The sequence below is a fragment of the Salminus brasiliensis genome, chromosome 1, assembly GCF_030463535.1.
Source record: "Salminus brasiliensis chromosome 1, fSalBra1.hap2, whole genome shotgun sequence".
In the NCBI taxonomy this organism is placed as follows: domain Eukaryota; kingdom Metazoa; phylum Chordata; class Actinopteri; order Characiformes; family Bryconidae; genus Salminus; species Salminus brasiliensis.
Genome location: NC_132878.1, coordinates 80,311,769 through 80,331,921, shown reverse-complemented (window position 1 = coordinate 80,331,921; position 20,153 = coordinate 80,311,769). Strand labels below are relative to the sequence as shown.

Below are 20,153 nucleotides of genomic sequence, written 5' to 3'. Positions count from 1 at the left end.
ACTGTGTCATTCTCTCTCTGACACACATCCACATGCAAATTCTCCAACGTTCCTGAGTCACAAACAAATGGTGCATGCAAACTTTTCCAACAATATACAGCCAAAGCACCCATCCACCCCCACACACACAGCACAACTTACATACTCAGACGAGGTAACATTAGCCATTATTCAAATGTATAAAAGGATAAACTATCAAAATGACACAATGTACCCCTTACCCGAAACGTAGTCTGTCAGCCAGGACACGTTTTTTGTGGACTACCCAAACAATCACACTTGCCACAAGCTTCTAATGTGATTTAGGTGAGCGGTGCACAGACTTACATGGGGTACAATGCAACACAAATTTCCAATGTACTTAAACAAGTCCAAGTACATGTGTTTCATCATCTTCTCGTCTTGCCATAGCAGAATCATCTGTGAATTCTGACCACGTTCAGACAAATATTTCTCCAGGTTCAGTCTAAAGATTGGTTTTTGTACCATAAAAGGAACTACTGTCATCATGAGCATTTTAAAGCAACACTATGTAAAATTTATACCTTAAAATTACTGCTTTAAAATCTTGCTGATGCTCCATTGACCTGTAATAGGGAGAGTAGCATCTTTGGCGTTGCTACTCATGGCTCGACAGGCTGCTAACTGCACTATGTAACTTTGGTGAAGTGGACAGAATTACACTTGTGAGAACTGTGTAACACTGCGTAACCTGAACCACATTTGTGTAAAATCCTGTAATATATATATATATATATATATATATATCTTGTGCATCAGTCCACACGATTCTTTCACTTTCAGTGACAATTCTGTATCTCTCTGCTCGTCCAGAAATGCATGTGTAAGGCATGTACTAAAAGCTTGAATTACATTTCCCACATGTAGGAGGAGCCCAAGAGCAAAGAATGCCAATTCTCGCATAACGCTGCTTTAAATCAGATTGAGTGTGTGTATCACAGAATTCATGCCTGTATTATTTTAATCTCTCTCTAGCTGGCTGTAATACAGCACTACTGTAAAGAATATAAACAACTCACTAAACACACAGGCTGCAGCACAGCCTGCACATGGAAAGCAATAGTCAATATCCCCCTATATAAATTCAGAGATTAGTCAGAAATGTCAAATATATACTGCCATACTGTTATTTTGCTGCTTGTTAAACAATTAACCAAAATGAACTGCACTATGTTTAAGTACGTTTAACTGCACATAATCAAAGATTTTTATTCATCTGAAAAGCAGTGCGTTGTGTTATAGCTATATGCACGGTATATGCGTGGACAAATGCCTGGCCAAATTCCAAAATCACCACCATCCAGTGAGAGCAACAGTGGTTGCATGTTCCAATCAATGACTGTACATATCATCTATATCATATATCATATATACAGTCAGTAACTCAGCACCTCCACGACTGTACCCACATACTACAGTTTTTTATGAGGGAAACTGGAGCTCCACTTTGCTGCAGTTTTTGTTTGTTTGCTGCTCACTGATTTATCCAGAGGTCTCCCACAAGCACTGTCCAGATCAGTGCTGAAGGTATTATTTTAAAAACTATTTAAAAACTGTATTTGAACAAGAGGACTTCAATTGCAGATTATACTGGGGCAGAACACACCAAAGTTGCTAACTGCTAATTGGTGTACATATGTTTCCATTACTTGTTAGCTAAATTAGCCTCATAGCTTCAGGGCAGAAGCAAACTTCAGACACCAAACAAGTACTGGCTCATTAGTTATATTTGGGGTAAGAGGGACATTGTGTAAACTGGACTTTTGGCCAAAATACTTTTCAGCACTTTGTCAGAGGTTCTGCTATAAAGGCATACCTGGTTGTTTCTGCCTGGGTTTGGGCAGGTTGGTGACGCAGGTGTGGGGGCACATGAGCACATTGCAGGGGTGCAGCGAGCCCTCCAAGAACAGCTGTTTGGTCTCCGACAGGTGAATCCCACCCAGGGGCGTCTTGGGAAGGGTGTTAGCTGGGACCAAGGCCAGGCAGAACACACCCACATTGTGGATGCTATCTATCGCCTGCGGAAAAGGAGCCATAGAGAAGAGAATTAAAAATAACCAGCAAAAGTAAGCGCGGCGCATCAGTGTGGGCTGAAGCAGGACCGCCTGCAGAGAGCAAAGCAGACGTGCCGCAGCGCCTGACCTTTACCACTGTGCGCCACTGCAAATTACAAAACACAAATAGAGCGACAAGGAATAAATACCGAACTTACAAGATTAATGACCTGCAAACAAAGAGAGACGGGCCAAAAGAAAGGAGGGAACATCAGCGTTGGTGCTCTGCTAGTCGGGTTTGCTTTTGCGTTTAGTGTGCGACTGGGCTCTTAAGAACATGCTGATGTGCAGGATGGAGCAAGTCAGCCATAACCTGAGCTCTAATTGAATCTGAAGAGGGTTGCTGGTGTTCCACCGTGGCAAGGGTGAGGGAGTTCACAGAAGAAACACCTCACCTCCAACAGAACTTTATGCCAGGCAGGATACTAGCAGCTCAGATATGAGCGAAACTGGCTGCAGCTCAAGAGTTCATAAGATGAATCTCACCTCATTGCTTCTCTCATTGAGTGCTCAAACTAGTCTTGAAGGACTGTCCTGATGTCCTGAGCCAGCGACTATAAAAAGCTAGGACAGCGCAACATCTAGATCTAGCGCCTCTGCTGGCTGATTGCAGTATGATGTGTAGCTCCGCCCATCCCCATATGTTTCAATGACAAAACAGCCCATTTTCCTTCTCATTTTTATCCTCTATGCATAAAAGGGCCAATGTGATCTAATTAAGTAGTCTAGTTAGATGTGCTGGACTGTAGTATTTATAGTCAGCGCTCTCAGCAAATTTATTTTCTGGTCTGATCTCGGCGACAAGTCTTAGCCCATACTGTAATACGATAGAAATGGAAATCGCTTAGTAACAAAATACATGAACTGCACTTTTACTGTTGAAACCTTAGACTTACTGGACAAACTGTAACCACTCAGTGCTTCTGGTTCCTTAGGCTACAAGTTCAATGAGGGGTCTGGCTCCGCCTCTGTTCTCTAGTAGTGTTTTCTACAGTCATTGTCCTGAGCTAACGTAAGATGCTTTGGATTCAACAATATGACACCTGAACAGTTTTTCCAAATCAAGCTTTAAGGATGGCTATTTAATTTTCCACTTTATTCACTTTAAACCCTGATAATCCTTTTTATATCATGATTTTGCAATATTTCTTTACCAGAACCTTCTGATGAATTATTTAAAAAATATGCATATATGACTTTTATTTTGCATGATATTTGAAACTTTAGGAATGTATTGCCCACAACACTTTTTTAAACAAACTACATGGAACACAAACATGTTTAATCCCTCTAGTTTAAGTTTTTACTTAAGTAATATGTTAAAATATGTATTTCCTGGTGCACTGCACATATAAACATGAGGGAGCCGAAAACATATATATGATGTTATTTTCTTCTTTATATCACTAAATATTATTTATTTCACTTATTATATATTATTGTTTGTATATATGTATCACACTGATGTTGCAAAGGTCTCTCAAAAATGAATCAAATGATACACCTGGCTTTAAATGGTTAACCCTTAGAATGACACAGGACATTTTTGTTAGTGTGCTTTTAAAACAACCTCTGTTTTGATTGGCTGCCCTGTATTGTGACACATTTAAATTGCAGTTTGGCCAGAACAGACAGATGTATGTAAATGCACTGGCTACTGTAACATCACTGTTTTTGCTCCTTATTGTCCATATGTGGACTTTATGCACTGGAGAGTCAGAAGTTTTGAAACAGAGCTCTGAGCACTGCATCAAACACTTTACATCTAAAAGTATGAGCTCAATTATATGTTCTATAGAATGGGCCCTTTAATATGGGCAATGGCTTATGTTTACTCTCAGAAGTTGCAGTCACCTCTAGCAATAACAAAACCAAACTGTAATATTCCACTTATTATTTCTCACTCATATTCTCTTCTATATTCACTTGCTTTTTATTACTGCTCACCGAAACAAGCAGAAACATTCTGCTGAAAGTGCATATTGTCGTGGTCCAATAAAAATCATGTATCTCCATAATGGTGACTTTACAGGAGAAGGCAAAAAAAAAATTCACTTTGAATGGAGGTCAATGTAAAATAAGAGTTTATTCCAAGTCATTCAGAGCATTTCTACTGGTCTATTCATCCATAATTATTTACACAGTGTACAGAGCAGCTAAAGTGTTCAAGCCATGGACAAAACTGCTAAAATGGAGATAAACGCTAAAAAAACAGCTAAAAATGAAAATAAATATTTTTTTATTGGACAACAGCGATATTTTCTAATTTTCCAATTGATTGTTATGAAACGTTGCTATCATGTGTACAGTATTGTTTTGATAAAAGAAAATATATTTTTTATTTCTAAATCAACAAAAATAAATTTGCTAGAGAAGACGATCCATACAGGATTTGTATGTGTCCTGAATCTAAATGTAATAATTATATAGATGATTATTTATGAAATACTGTAGCTATATTTAAGATACATTTATGCCAGAAATAAACCAAATATAAACTGAATATATAGCAAACAACAATTATAACTCTAAGCTTCAATACACTTAGCAGACTGAATTAATGAATAATGCACATTTGTTTATTAATGCAAACTGCCTCTAGTTTTAATAATGAAAAACACCAGACGAGTCCAAGAACTAACCGAGTGCAAAATAAAACGTACCTGCAGCACTCGGCTCATCCACTGGAAGCTGTCCTCCTCTGTGGAGTCAGGCCTCTGCTCAGCTACCACCACGATACGCTCGTCATGCAGAACCGTCACAGAGAACACAGCTATTCTGCAGAGGGACAAGAATCCAAACACACTCTTTTAAAAGAGCAGGATAGTGTCAGTAATAGTTTATGAAGTTCAGGAAATGCTCCCCATCCTGGGACAGTTTCTGCACGTGCAAAGCAAGCCAAGTTCTCTAAAGCAAAAAAACAGCATTCCAACCCTGGTTTAAAGCTCCCCACACTCTCCTGTGTACATATGCACACTGTGTAAACTGCAGGCCTGATTAACATACTGTCTGCAAACAAGATTTCACACATCCCGGAGCAGAACCTTCTGTGTGTACAAAATCTTTTAACAGCTGATTTTTGGTATTTTTGGTTGTGGTTAGGTTTGAATACAGGATTACGTTTACCCTGTGGAAATGTAATAAGCTGTCACATGTTGCCAGATATGGAAGTTACGGTTTGAACATTTCATGGTAATCTATTTAAAATATCTACATATATATACACTGGTTATATATAACATAAATACCACTGACAGGTGAAGTGAAAAGCATTGATTATCTTCATTTACAGTGACATCTGTCAAGAGGTAGATATAGAGGTGGACAGACTGCATGTGAACAGTAAAAAGCAGGAGTGTGTTAAAAGTGTGTTAAAACAATGGGCAAGTGTAAGAATCTGAGCCACTTTGACAAGAGCCAAATTGTGATGGCTAGACGATTGTGTCAGAACATCTCCAAAACATCAGAAAGGTCCGGATTTGTTTCTGGTATGCCAGCAGCAGGGTCAAAAGGCACCCAAGGCTCGTTGATGCGATCCACGGAGCCCTACCTCACAACTTATGGGACCTAAAAGATCTGCTGCTAACTTCTTGGTACCAGATACTACAGGACGCCTTGTGGAGTCCATGCCTTGAATTGTCAGATCTGATGTGCTGGCTCGGGGGGAAACTAATGAATACTTGGCAGGTGGTGTTAATGTTATTGCTGATGGAAGTATTTTCAATATTTTACGTTTTTGTCTGGGTTACCATTACAGCTATGGTAGGCGGGTTGTCACAGGGGCAAACCAACACCAACCCAAAACCAACCCAAGTTTTGGGTCAGGTCTGTCTGGGTCATGTATAAAGGGCTAGATTAAAGGAGCTTAGTTATGAAACTTTACGTTTTGATCAGAGCTTTTTGGTAGCACTTACTCACCTGCCCCTATATACAAACTTCATGGGCTCCACAGCCAAAGCTGTGGCAACAATATCATCTGCATTGTGCCTCCTCCCGCTGACCACCATGAGACCGTCCATCTTGCCAGCAATGAAGACCAGGCCCCCTGGACCTACGAAGCCCAGCAGGCCTGTCCGAGTGAAGGGGTACTCACTGATAGGAGCCCCAGAGCTACTCATGGGGAAAACCTAAAAATGAAAGCAACACAAAGGGGACAACAGATAGACCATAGGTCTATTAAGATGACAGGATAACTCTTACTTGTATAAGACTTGAATTAAACCTTTAGCAGTTGTAGATTTACCAGCAAACACACAGTGACAGTAAAAGCACAGTGATGATGATATAGTTACAGCATATCAATACAATGATATTACAAACTGCTTTTAATGCATTTAATGCAAAGAATAGCCCACCAGATATTTTTCAGTCCCTGTAGTTCCTGAATAATATACATTCGTATGTAATAAGCCTTTCTGCATTAAGGGGTTTAATATGAACAACAATGGCTTGGAAATCATTGCTGTATGGATCTACTATATATATATATATATATATATATATATATATATATATATATATATATATATATATATATATATATATATACATTTTACATTTCAGACTTTCAAAAAGTCAATAAAGTGTGTACATATAAATGTTATTCAGAATATGCCATGTAATAAATACATAACTATGATATACAATGATGTAACCACATTTAAATAACAATGTAATGTAACTAATGCATAGGAAAACAATAATAACTAATATATATATATATATATATATATATATATATATATATATATATATATATATATATAATATATATAAATAATATATATATATTCTAAGCATTACAATTACAGTATAAGCACTGTAGCACTACAAAATCAAAACACTGAGTGTGTGAACTCAAAACTGAGAGGCTTTCTAATGACTGCAGAATTCTGCGCAAACCTCAAAGGTGTTCTTCGTCATGCCTGAGAGCCCATAGTATGATGTTCCCGTGGCGACCGAACACACACACAACTCTCCAATCTCATCAGTTCGGCACAGCTGAGGAACTCCCTCTGGTTTCACCACACACATCAAAGCTGGGGAACAGCAAATAAGCAAAGACACACATGTTTAAGAGCCAATGAGATCCAATGAGAGCAAATAAATCCATCCCAATGCACAAAAGAGTCCATTCATTTTCAAACATCTCAGAATTTAGCCCCAAAAAGCCAGAGAGCATTTCACAACTAAAATAAAACTCATCTGTGACAGGCGCTGTCATCTTCCAGAGAGGAGTGCATACGTTTTTGAGTGATGAGCAGAAAGCATAGTGCCGTGAAAAAGTATCTGCAGTTCTTTAGATGTTCATTAGAGTTCTTTGGTGACCTCTTTTATACGCTCTTGGTGAAATTTTGGTAGGCCGGCCACTCCTGGGAGGGTTCACCGCTGCTCAAAAATGTCTCCATTTGTGGATAATGGCTCTCACTGTGGTTCCCTGGAGTCCCACAGGCAGAGCAACAGCTTTGTAACTCCTTCCAGACAGGTAGATTTGAATGACCTTGTTTCATATCTATATTTGCATCTAATGGCATCATTCACATTGCTAGAAAAGTGATGTTTAGACTCAACAGGTCTGGCAGTAAATGTCAACTGTATATTGCGGTATGGTGGTTACACAGCGATGGGGGTGAACTATATGAATGTACTGGGAGGTTCAGCAACAAGAACGTTATTGAGGTCAGGATGTTGGATGATCACCTCCCCAACTCACCCCAACAGTACTGGATGGAGCACCATCATCATTCCAGAGAACACAGTGTGGGGGAGCTTTATACTCCTCTAGCCCTCTGGCATTAGGCATGGTGCCATTCCATGGCATGGCGCTATTCCATTGGCAATATTTCTCTACATAGACTAGACATGCTGTGTGCACATCTACGTCAAAGTAGTTGCATGCATTCATTAGAAGGGGTGTCCACAAACATTTGGACAGAAAGTGTAGAAAGAATAAATGTTGCAGTCTGCAAAATAATCAATTATAATTATTGTTGAGATCTAGCGTAGTTTCATTTGGAACCCCCAGGCTTATGATTTTCAATAACTGCATCAAATGTTTTGTCCGCACTGTTTGTTAACATGTCCTTCAGAAGCCGTGGCAAATCTAACACTGTGTTATTAGTTTTCTAACAAGGTTTGGAAGCTCACATGCAAAATCCCTCTCCAGTACAAACAATATTGCTGCTCAGACTCTGTATTGACATTACGAGGCTAAATTGGACGGATTGTGTTCAGTCTGTATGGGTGTAAATGTATGCGTGGGTGTAGCAATGTGTGTGTTTCTATGTGTGGCTCTGTGTGTGACTCACAACTCTATGGGTGACTCATGTGAGTCTGTATGTGGGTGTGTGTGTACCTCCAGGCATGACCGTGCCCACGTCCTGCACTGTAAGGACAGAGAGGCGCTCCTCTGTGTCCACTCTGATGACTCCGTGGCTCAGGCCCTGCATGGACAGGACTCCTCGACCCGGTGGCTGGTTACTGTCATCTGTGGGCCTGTGCCAAACACAAACACAGCGGGGGTGTAAAATCGCATTCGGGCATCGTGATGCACCAACTTGATGCAAGGTGGTGATTCAGCAGCATGGATTTTGGATTTCTGCTTGCATGGATTACAACCAATCAGAAGAACTCTCAGTTACTAATGGAGCTCATGTTTAGCCTCTGACTGTCCACTATGGCCTGACCGATAGGAACGTTTTGTCACAGATACCAATATCAATTCACTTTGATTCATATTTATGTATTAGGTTTGATTAAAATATATATTATTCAAACAATCAATAAACAAATCATGCCAAAGTAACCAAAGTGATTCCTAGTGCAGATTTACATGAAAAAGGTCCCTAAAGAATCATGAGCAAAGTAATTTATCCTTGAAACCCCTAATTCACTGCACTATCAAATCCCTCAGGAGTCTACAGCTTCAGGAATATGGCTTTGGAAATATACTATTCAAAGCACACCATGTCCTATGTATTTTCCTTCTACAGCACCAGTCAACTGTTCAGGTTGGTATGCTATGCTATTCAATGCTATACAAGTCTTTTATTGTTGACTCTTCAACAAGAGTCCCACTTTGCGTTGATGCAGCTTTACAACCTCTTAGCGTTCTCTCAAGCAACTTCATAAGGAACCACCTGGGCTGCTTTTCCAACAGGCTTAAAAGAAGATCTGATAGTAGCACCTGCAATGCTTGAAGAAGCTCCACATAGCTAAGACTTTCATGAGTGTCAAAATGTTTGTTTTGGAAATAAAAGGATCAACTTCACTATTTATACTTCTTCTAAACAAATTACAAGTACTTAAGCACAAGAATTTGTATAAAACCTCTTTAGGATTATGAAAAGCATATATTCAAATTGAAATTCATTCAAATATATTTGTATAGCGTTTTTCATGACAGGAAAAGCAGCTTTTAAGAAATCTGGACCCAAGCCTTTTTTGAGCAAGCTGAAGGCAAGGGTGCCAAGAAAAAAAAAACTTCAGAGACAGAAGAACTATTCAGGTGTGTCCAAACTTTTGGTTGGTCTGGTGTCTTTGTGTGTATGTGTGTTCCTGGCAAATGATAGAGAGTTTTTAATATAGTGAATAAGAAAAAGATGAAAAAGCACACAGTATGTGTGAACCCTAAAAACATGCTTTTCTAGCACTTTTATTTAATGGTGTGTGAAGATCTGTGTGTGTGTGCGTGTGTGAAGTGTTGGGGGTGGTGTGAGAGGCGCAGCTAAGGGGGTCATTACTGGTCTGTTGGTTACATCTGTGAATTACAAATTAAATGATGTCATTGCCCCGATGACAAAAACAGCATTAAAGTTATTTATCACCGGCTGAGTTGGGAATGGCGTTTCTCTGAGGATGGAGCCTTTTCTCATCTGTGCACGCAATGCCGTCAGTGGAAATTTTATTAGATTTTATTCATTTAATTTTTTTTTTTTCACTTGTGAACAGTGTCATGAAAGAGGGCGCAGGCTGCAGAAATGACCAGAGACAAAGCTAATCCGACTGAATGGAAACCATATGCTGCTTTCGGCTGGGTCACACTATAGATATGTCAGCCTTCTCCAGACCCGTAATTACAGGACGGCTTTAAGAAAATGTTATTTCTTGTAAATGGTTTTGGAAAACGCATTAAAGGCAGGCAGAACTTCGCCTGGTGGTGTTCTGCTTAGAGGAGCTCTCCCACGGCCGAAACCCTTTAGAAAGATACAAGGAAACATTGCAAAGGATGATTTTAAAGCTGACACTCTGTAATAGTCACTGCTCTGTGAACACAGTCAGACGCAGACCTAAAAGATTTTTGCTACTTTGGTCAACAAAATGATGGCAATGAATCATGGAAACATGGTGTCATAATGAATCACTGGGTTGAACTGAAGGTCCATAGTGAGTGTGAGGGTGGGAGGACGTATCTCACATGGACTACTTTGTGCTTTGTTAAAGGGCCTCGTCAAGAAGTGGACCCTGTGACCCACAGGTGGTTACTAGATTATATGGCAGTTCTTCAATAATAAGGTATACCACGATACTCAGCACACACAACTTTGAAATACTATGAGCAAGACTTTGAAATACTATCAGCATTTTAGGGTGCTTTCACACCTACCTTGTTTGGTCTGGACCTTCAGCCTTTTCAGCTTGGTCCAACCAAATAAGATAATCTGGGTCTAGATCCACTGAACAATGGTTTGGCTCAAATGCAGTGTGAACTCTGGATGGTTTTGGATAGCTTGGACTTTCGGTCCAATTACAGGAAGTTGATGCAGGCTATCAACAACCTACCTGCCAAATTGACAACACACCAGTGTCAGATGCACACTCCTTTACAAACCAATAAATGTGAAGTACAGGGAGATGAGCTGCAACCAGCATTGGCAATGACGACAGAATGTCTATGGTTGAAAATGGGAACCGTGTCAAGTCGCAATGATGAAGTTGACACTCATATTGACCCAATCCCTCATTCCTTCAAGGGCTCATTTTACAAACTTCACTTGAACTAGAAGAGTAATGAAATCTGTCCTTAAAGGTGCCCTAGAATGTCAAACTGCATTTGCCTTGGCATGGTTGAATAATGACAGTTCGGTACATGGGGCTGACATACCATGAACCTCCATCAGCTGTCTCCTCATTCAAAAGAAAATCCTGCATAGCCAACACAAAGCTGAAAAACAGGCCAATTCCAAAACTATACAAAACTGCAACAATCCAGAAAGAAATTGCATTTACAACTCAGCCCACTAGCAGAAGCCTATCAAGGCTAACTAATAATATTGAAGGCAATAATGGTTTACTACATTTCCAAATGTACTGACCAGATTCGACAAGAAAGACAACCAGAACACTGGATGACAAACTCATAGCCAGTGGTGTGTGAGAGTGGCAGGATATTGCTCACCTCCTGATGGCCACAGTAAGGGCTTCAGGGGAGCTGGCACACGGACAAATAACCTCCGGTCTCAGCCCCTTGCTCTGGAAGACATTTAGGAATGCATCACATGACGAGATAGACCCTGTAGAGAGAGAGAAAGAAAGAAAGAATAAGAGAGGGTGGAGGTAATTTCTCATTACTTCCTAATCAATATCATAATCATTTCAGTGTGGGCTGGAGGCTTGGGCGCAACATTGTGCTATCAGAGCCAGAAGTGATAACAAAGCACTTATCTGACACACAAACACATACACACACATACACACGTACAGTTTGACATTTCAGCAGCAGGCACACTCACACCTGCACAGCTATTTGAGAGCCTGATATTAGAGAGCAGTCCTGATATGAGCCTTAATGTGTGTGTGTATGTGTGTGCATATGTGTGCATGCATGCAGTAAGCCTGCAAGAAATGAGTCTTATGCGTAACACATCTCATTGCCCTTAAGCACAGTCTCACTGTACACACACACAGATGCACAGTGCACTGGTCATGTAAACAGCTGTTCAAGCATTAGCCTTAATTTTTACACCACAGTTATATGACGAAACACAAACAGAATTGTGAGAAGAGAGAGAGAGCCAGGGGGTGAGCACAAAAGAGACAGCAAGGAAAAGAGTCACACAGAGAGAGGAGGAGAAAGTGAGTGAGGGAAAGAGACAAACAAGAAGGTATGAGAAGAGATAAACATCAATAGATAGAAAAGAATAGAGAGCAGAGTAAGGGAGACCTAGAGGAAGAGAAAAAGAGTGTGAGAGAGCGCGAGAGAGAGGCAAATGAATAATTAACTCACATGGGTTGGATCCGTCAGCCACCACCAGCATGCGCAGTGAGCTCAGGTTGATGTCTCTCTGGTCCCTGTGGGCCACCAAAGCCCAGTGCATGTCTCTGCTCTTCACACACGCCACTTTAGCTGCACATACATACACATGCACAGACACACACAGGATGCATTAGATTTCAGCAGAGTCCAGTATGTTCATGATTAACACATATACTAAGCGTTAAACCCAACCAATCAATCAATCAAGTAAAACCAGAGATACATTGAGGGTAACCCTCATTTTTAATAAAGCCAATCATTTTCATTTTACACTATATGTCCAAATGTATGGAGACACCCCTTCTAACAAACGAAGTCAAATGTGCACATGCACAGACACAGCTTGTCTAGTCCCTGTAGAGAAGTATTGCCAATAGAAAAGGACTCTCTGGAGTAGATAAACATAAACCTATAGACACTACGCCAAATGCCAGGCATGGGATAGAGGGAAGTGTTCTCTGAAATGATAGATGGTGCTCCAGCCAATACTTTTGGTATGAGTTGGGGAGCTGGGGATGAGACAAGGTGGTGATCATCCAACATCCTGAATTCACTAACACTCTTGCCACTGCCCCAAATTTAGCAGAAAGCCTTCACTGGACAGTAGAGACAGATACTCCAACAAAAGCAGGATAACTGATTTCAGAAGAAACGAATGAATGTGCAGGTGTCTCAATACCTTTGCCCAGACAATGTATTAATTCAATTAAAATAAAAAAAATGAAATGAAATATAAAACAAATAGAAATGAATAAACTAAAATTACACAAATAAAACCAGAATTACGACAGAGATACAAAAGGTAAAAACAAGACAATACAAAGCATTTTTTTAGGAACTACAGGCTAACTTAAAAAATAGGTCAAAGTAAGATTTTAAAACAACCAACAAAATGATAAAAATGACTAAAATAACTGAAGTAACAACAAATCTGACAATAATAAAAGAAACTGAGAGTGGCAAATGAAAAGCTTGAATTCACTACAGGAAACACTGAAGTTCAGCTCGTTGGTGCACTTTGACTAAAAGCAGATTTTCTCACTTCAGTAAAAACTGGTTGAGGTTTGGAGTGGAAACCATTAATGGAGGGACAGACCTTTGTACTGACAAACTTTCTGGATCCACGAGAGCGGGTTGACCTTCATCAGAGAGTAGGGAATGCTGATCACGTGCATCATGTTCATCACGCTCTGAAGGACACACACATTACGTCAGCATTTCTCATGACGTTTGGCTTCGGGACAGAGCGATCAGCCTTCAACAGTCGGGACTTACCGTCAGAATGCCGTGCCATAGGCCAACGTCCTTCTTAAAGTCTAATACATTCACTATGGTCTCAGCTGGAACACAGACAGAGAGAGGAATAGTTAATAGGTATACTTTTGCAATGATTTACTTTCGCATTTGCAGTACTGTGCAAATGTCACGAGGAGATATTTCTGAGGAGATTAGATATAAAGTGCTTCACTTGTAAAAGAAACGTCAAAGGAAAGAACTGAAAAGTTAAATTGTTCAAAAAATGACAAAATAAAACTGTGCAGGACCTGGTATACAAGCTGCCCCAGCCATTTTGAGAGAAATGAGAAAAAATAAGTGCCACTTTCGCGTCCCATCAACACGGGTTTCTGTCTATCCTTCCAAAGTGAGAAGATGACTCAACACTGTGGGTCTGAAAGGATGTGGAGCTGATTAAGAAGCTCTTACTGAGAAAAGCAAACAACTATTGAACATCATACAAAGAAGTTGCTGCTGTTGTAGGAGTGACGGATTGACGACCCCAGAGTCCAGACTTCAACATCAATGTGTTTGGGATTATTTGTAAAGTGAGAAGTGCTATATGTTCTAAAACTGAAGTTTGAAGAACACCCATTTGCAGATTCCTGCAGAAGAACTGGCAAAAATATAAGCTGTAATAATGGTAAAAGGTGGACTCACTAAATACTAAAATATATGACATATGATATACGATAATATACAATATATAATAATATTAGATTTAACTGTTGAGGCTTTTGTGGGATCTTTTGCTAATTATGTTTTCTAATGTTGAAAAATAAGCAACTTGTTAAGGGTAGTCAGAAAATGAAATAAATGAATGACTTCTGCACAGTACCTCAGCATTTTTAATGTTAATAGACAAAGGAAAGTCATTTAAAACTCTCACAGCAGAACATAAGAGTGCTCGTAGCAAAATGCCCCTGAAAAGTGGTTGTTACAGCAGCTACAAGTTTCTTTTTTTAATGTGTGTAGAAAAAAAGACTTGCTTTCTTTATCATTCCCCACCGGCCTGGACTGTTGACACAAGGCAGGGTGGGCGGATGGATTCAAGCTGTTAGTGATAAATTCTGACCCTACCATCTGTTGGAAGCTCAGCAGAAATACAGATTCATCAGACCAGGCTATGCTTCTCTAGTCTTCAACTGCTCAGCTTCTGTGATCCTCTACTTACTGCAAATACCCTAAATGCAGCCTCAGCTTTCTGTTCTTGGCTGATAGAAGTGGAACCCGAAGTAGGCCCATCTGCCTCAATATGAGATGCTTTTGTGCTCAACACAACTGCACAGAATGGTTATCTGAGTTACTGTAGCCTTTCTGTCAGCTCCAACCAGCCTGCCCATTCTCTGTTGACCTCTCTCATCAACAAGGTGTTTGCAGAACTGATGTTCACTAGATGTTTTAGCCTTATTATATCAAAATAAACTAAATAAACTAACATCATATATTCGCCATTCTGATGCTTGATATGAACATCACCTGAAGCCGCTACCTACCTGTGATTTAACATGATTCAAGCGCAAGCCGCTCAGGATGAGACTATCAGCCAAATGCCAGAAATGTAAATGTAAAATTTACTAAATGCTCAGTGAGTGCAGCTACATAAACATGCATAATACATACACAGCAAACATGTTTGAGAGTGAGAACTCACCCTCTGTGTATCCACAGGACTGTGTGAGGGCCTGGCAGTGTGTGAGCAAAGCGATCCTCATCACCGTCACACCCAAAACACTTCCATCCTTACAGGTCTTATACTGCCAATAACACACACAATGACACACACCTTCAACCAGCTGATAAGCATGAGCATCCATATCAGAACACATAAAAACAGAGGCAACAGTAGCTGACAAACTACTGCTTTCAATGTGCCTTTAATACAGCTGACCTGAGTCTGAATCACTACATCTGCACTGTGTCTGTTTATAGAACTGCATACGTAGGAGAGGTCTCAGATTTCTGTGTCTTCGTGATGGATGGGCTGAGCGTTTTTTTCCTCACATGATCAATCAACCTAGACTGAGGGCAGCCATGTTCACTCCAACATACTGTATGTACTACCTTGTTGTAATTTAACAGAAAAAAAGCCATTATCTTATCTTAAACCCCCGACAGAAGCATCACTTCACAATTAAGCATGCGTTAATCATTCATCAGCCACTCTGCGATACGCCACTAATGGAGGGCAGGTCCTTCCCTGCACATTGATAGGAGCTATCGATTTTTATTCCACCCTGCAGGCAGACTCCAGATATGGAATATCCAAGACTGAGAGATCGTAATGCAGTTGAAAGCAGCTGTGGAACATAGTGTATGGAAAACGGATGCCGGAAAGCGAGGAGTTCCAGCAGCAAGGAAAATACAGACAATTTGCAGTGGCTGAAGGAGGGAAAATTCACTCTCTGTGGCCAGTAAAAATGGTCAAATTTTTGACATGCCAGAATGATCCCGGGGCTAGTTTTGAGACACGTACTTCTATGTAGGCGGTGTCGTTGTTTGCGTCTTTGATATGAGGGAACCAGTCGCGCGGCGGCTTTGAGAGGTGTTTGGATTCTGTGACGAACCACAGCAGCTTGGGCCACCCTGTGGAAGACAACAGCAACAACAAACACGTTTAATGACAACATCTGTATTCAGACTAGAGCGTTAGGCCTTAATAAGTGGTTCAGTATCTGCAATCATCATCAGAGGCAGCAGTAATAATCAGACAGAATTTGTGTGCACTTGGGAAACAAGCAGAGATATTCTGTCAACAGGGTTTCTGAATGTTCAATTAGTACCACATTTGTGAGCAGAGGTGAAGATATATTATTATTCATTTAATTTGATGAAAAGTGATGAAAAATTTTATTAAAAACTAATTAAAAAGAATTGTCTATTTCAGACTAGTTGAGATTAGTTAAATCTGGGTCATTTGGATAATGTAACTTTTAGAGGCGGGCCTCAGTGATTTATTAAAAATTAATTTTTAATGGACTGTGGGCTCTTGCATCCTTGCTGATCAAAAAAAAAAAAAAATCAGGAATCATGAAAAAAACTCACAAGAAAAATTACTTGAATTTGACTAAATACAGCAAACTGTAATGCTGACTTTCGGCTAGACAATTAAAAATAATAAAAAAAAATTAAAAATATAAAAGACAGTGAATGGCAATGTTAATGATATATTTTATTCACTTAAGACTTAGGTAGATGGTTCAGGTAACAAAATTCCAATTACATGTAATATTTGTAAATACAATTTAATATCGATACCTTGTATTGCACAGGTGTGATTGTAGTATGTACAGTCACATGACAAAATTAGGACATCCAAGGAAAACCATTGTCTTTTTTGACATATTTAAACATATAGATATTGGATCATTTGAACAATAGAGACAATAGAGAGATGGAGGTGGATAAAACACAAGAACACCCCCACATTTGTTACTACTTAAAGGCGCTGTATACGAATTCAATCCAGTACACCTTTTGTAAATTTCAGCTAATGTTTCCTTATGGTTTGCTAGCTCGCTGCTCTGTTTGTGTACTGGAGAAAGTCCAGTGTTCATACTCAGCCCTGGCTTTGTAAATGGGAAACAAACAAAGCGTCTCAGACCATTAATCTCAACACTATTCTAGCCCATCAGCAACAGGGGGTGTTCGTGCTCGTGCATAGGATAGGGGCAGGGGTTTATCTGTGTATCTGCTACGTGTTGAACGTATAAATGGCAGAGAAATGATCTGATGAACAAATTCTGATGAAACAGATCTAAGATCAGGCAAGGGGAGAAGACATGTGTGGGGCATTTTGACAATGAAGAGTCTCAAAATGTTGAAAGGCATGAAAAGGGATAAGGATGTTGGTCTAGTCCAGTTTCACAGAAAAAACAGGTTCAGATTAATGTTAATCCTGTTTGCAAATGTTTGTGATGGATAATTACAACTGGCTTGCCGTAATCATGTTATTTCATCGTACAACATTTGTGAAGGGTTTTATGAAATCAAAGATCTGGTGGGCGGAGCCTCAGAATCATATCCAGGACCTTTTAAATGTCTACAATTAGAATCAGGTGCAGCACATCAGCCGTTTGGAACACCATTAGAGAGGATTTGGGAAGAGCCGGTCTTATTCAAACCTCAGACATTTTTCATATTCATTTACAGAAAAAAATATATATATATGTAAATGAGCTTCCAGTATTTTGTATTTCTGTTCTATATCAGCACTACAGCAGTATCATATACTCGTTACCTCTCCCTATGCTATTTATAAACCCTTGTCTCACCGCAGCTGAGGGCAAAAATGCTGACTGCAGGCGTCCTGGCTTAGATAACATCACACACAAACACACACACACACTCCTCCTGCGTGACCTTGGTGCCCCATCACGCTCCCCCCCCCCCACACACACACTCTTCTCTCTCATTCTCTTTCTCCATTCTTCATCTCTGTGCACACACTCCTCTGTTTGATGGAATTGGACTGACCTTTGAACTGGGGTATTTCCCCGGTGGGTCCTTTGGGCAGCCCCTTGTGGCACGCATCGCTGGTTAAAGCCACCGTCACCCCACAGCTGCCCAGGAGAAAACCAATCTGCTGGCTGCCTGCATCCTGGAGTGCGCCAAGTGGAGAGAACACGAAGCCATGCTTTAAACAGCCTCACAATACAAAACATCCATCACCACCTGCCAGAAATACACCACGGGGGCGGCCGGGGCCTATTTCTGAAGTTAAGCTGTGAGAGATGACTGTGTGTTTCCAAAACAGCCTGCAAACTAACGTGTCTGTGTGCATATGTGTGCGCTTGTAGACAAAGCCATAATAACACACATTTTAGGGCATATTCGAGGGTCTGTATGGGGGGTCCACACCGCAAAACCTCATTGTCATACTTACATAATAGAGCCGCATAACATGTCATTTTTGTTATCACAATATTGGCTTGTGCAATACTGATGGCTCAAAAAAAGCTCCAGTAGGCAAATAACCAATCACAGTGTTGTTCACAGGCAGGGTGCAGAGAGAATCCTGGCCAATCCCTGAACTAGATGAGCGGTTCTATGACTGCTCTGATGGCTCTAGATGACATATAAATGATTTTTTTGATTAAAAACTTCAACTATGCATTGGCTGACCACATGATCGATTAGCCGATGCATTTTAATAAACTGACAGTCAGAAGGAATTACTTAAATGTTGCTTTTTGTCATTTTCGAATGAAAAAACAATCTACAAACTACACACACACTCTCTCAGTGTTTTGTACATTCTCCACTGTCTTCCCAACACAATCCCACAAGTTCTCAGTGGGATTTAAATCTTTTGCTGCCATTACATCACCTGAACTTCCACACTCCTCAACCCACTTCTTCACTTGAAGATTGTGTGTGGCGTCATCTATCGTCTAGTGTGTTTATCTACCAACAAAAAAAGAACTGCTAGATTCCTTCAAGCACATCTAAAGCAGCTGCTAAACATCAGTGTATTACACATATAAACATCTGAGCAACTTGTCTTGACTGTCAGTGTGTGTTCTATAAATATATAACATCGCTGTCACACAAAACCCCCGTTTCTTCTTAACTTTCAATGTAAAACAATTTTATTCAGAGTAATTCTAGAGCACTTCTCTTGGTCCACTCATCATAAAATTTTAAAACACACTATGAACAAGTGGCAGATTAAAAAAGGGAAAAACAGATCCTTAAAAACTACTATTTAGATACTCTCTCGAACATATCCAGTCTAAATACACTGTTAGTAATGAAACCTGCAGCTAATCAGTGTTTATTAAGCACTAACAGTATCCTCGATATGCTTACAAAAGCATATTGTTATCACAATAACAAAATTGATCACAATACGATAACATATTGTTATAATAAACCAAGCTCTATCTTTAACTGAATCACCATAATTCTATGTTGTCCCTATCGTGCAGTCATACAATCTACAAAGCATACACCCTACATAGTAGTGTTACAGCAGTTACCCAAATAAGTTACAGCAGTTCATTTTTCCACTTTGGAGATATCTGCTCAGTGCTTACGACTCAATAAGTGCAAAAAGATCCAGCCGCCATTCAGCTGGAAGACGGACAGAGTTTTATTGGACTCTGCAAGGAGTAGCAGCGAGAGGAAGCCAGAGAGTGTTCTGCCAGTTTCAAGGTCCTTTTCCTGGAATTCTTGGACTGATGAAGGATCAGACTAAACCTTGCCAAAGGGCTGAGCCACTCCCCCAATACACACACACACACAACTGCCACCCACCCCCACGTCCTCTTCAACTTCGACGTATGCATTTCAGCAAGACAAGGCCTGCGCCTCCACACAGACCCATTTAGACAGGCACTCGACAAAAAACAGCAGCAATCAAAAATAGACTAGGGCGCCTGCAATATTTACAGCGAGCGACGCAGAACTTTCCATAAGGCCTTCATAGCATTTAACATTAAACATGAATAATACAGAAACATTAATATTTTGTATTGCAAAGCCTGTTGACTTGGCTCGGAAAACTGGGAGCTCAAGCTGTGCGGCTATGGGGGGGACTGCAACTT

The 20,153-nt window shown here is 40.2% G+C and overlaps 1 protein-coding gene across 10 annotated transcripts in view; it reads right to left on the bottom strand.

Annotated features, from left to right (window-relative positions):
• Nucleotides 1-20,153, bottom strand: part of dip2ca (disco-interacting protein 2 homolog Ca) — a 149,018-nt gene that overhangs the window by 27,364 nt on the left and 101,501 nt on the right. For all 10 annotated transcript variants that reach the window (XM_072690605.1, XM_072690620.1, XM_072690613.1 and 7 more), the window contains 12 exons: nucleotides 18,082-18,205; nucleotides 16,082-16,191; nucleotides 15,260-15,362; nucleotides 13,606-13,670; nucleotides 13,427-13,520; nucleotides 12,301-12,420; nucleotides 11,473-11,587; nucleotides 8,431-8,570; nucleotides 6,978-7,114; nucleotides 5,994-6,202; nucleotides 4,739-4,853; nucleotides 1,838-2,039 (listed from right to left, as the gene is read on the bottom strand). In XM_072690605.1, the coding sequence (XP_072546706.1) occupies nucleotides 1,838-2,039; nucleotides 4,739-4,853; nucleotides 5,994-6,202; nucleotides 6,978-7,114; nucleotides 8,431-8,570; nucleotides 11,473-11,587; nucleotides 12,301-12,420; nucleotides 13,427-13,520; nucleotides 13,606-13,670; nucleotides 15,260-15,362; nucleotides 16,082-16,191; nucleotides 18,082-18,205 (1,534 nt within the window). The remainder of the gene's footprint in view (nucleotides 1-1,837; nucleotides 2,040-4,738; nucleotides 4,854-5,993; nucleotides 6,203-6,977; nucleotides 7,115-8,430; nucleotides 8,571-11,472; nucleotides 11,588-12,300; nucleotides 12,421-13,426; nucleotides 13,521-13,605; nucleotides 13,671-15,259; nucleotides 15,363-16,081; nucleotides 16,192-18,081; nucleotides 18,206-20,153) is intronic.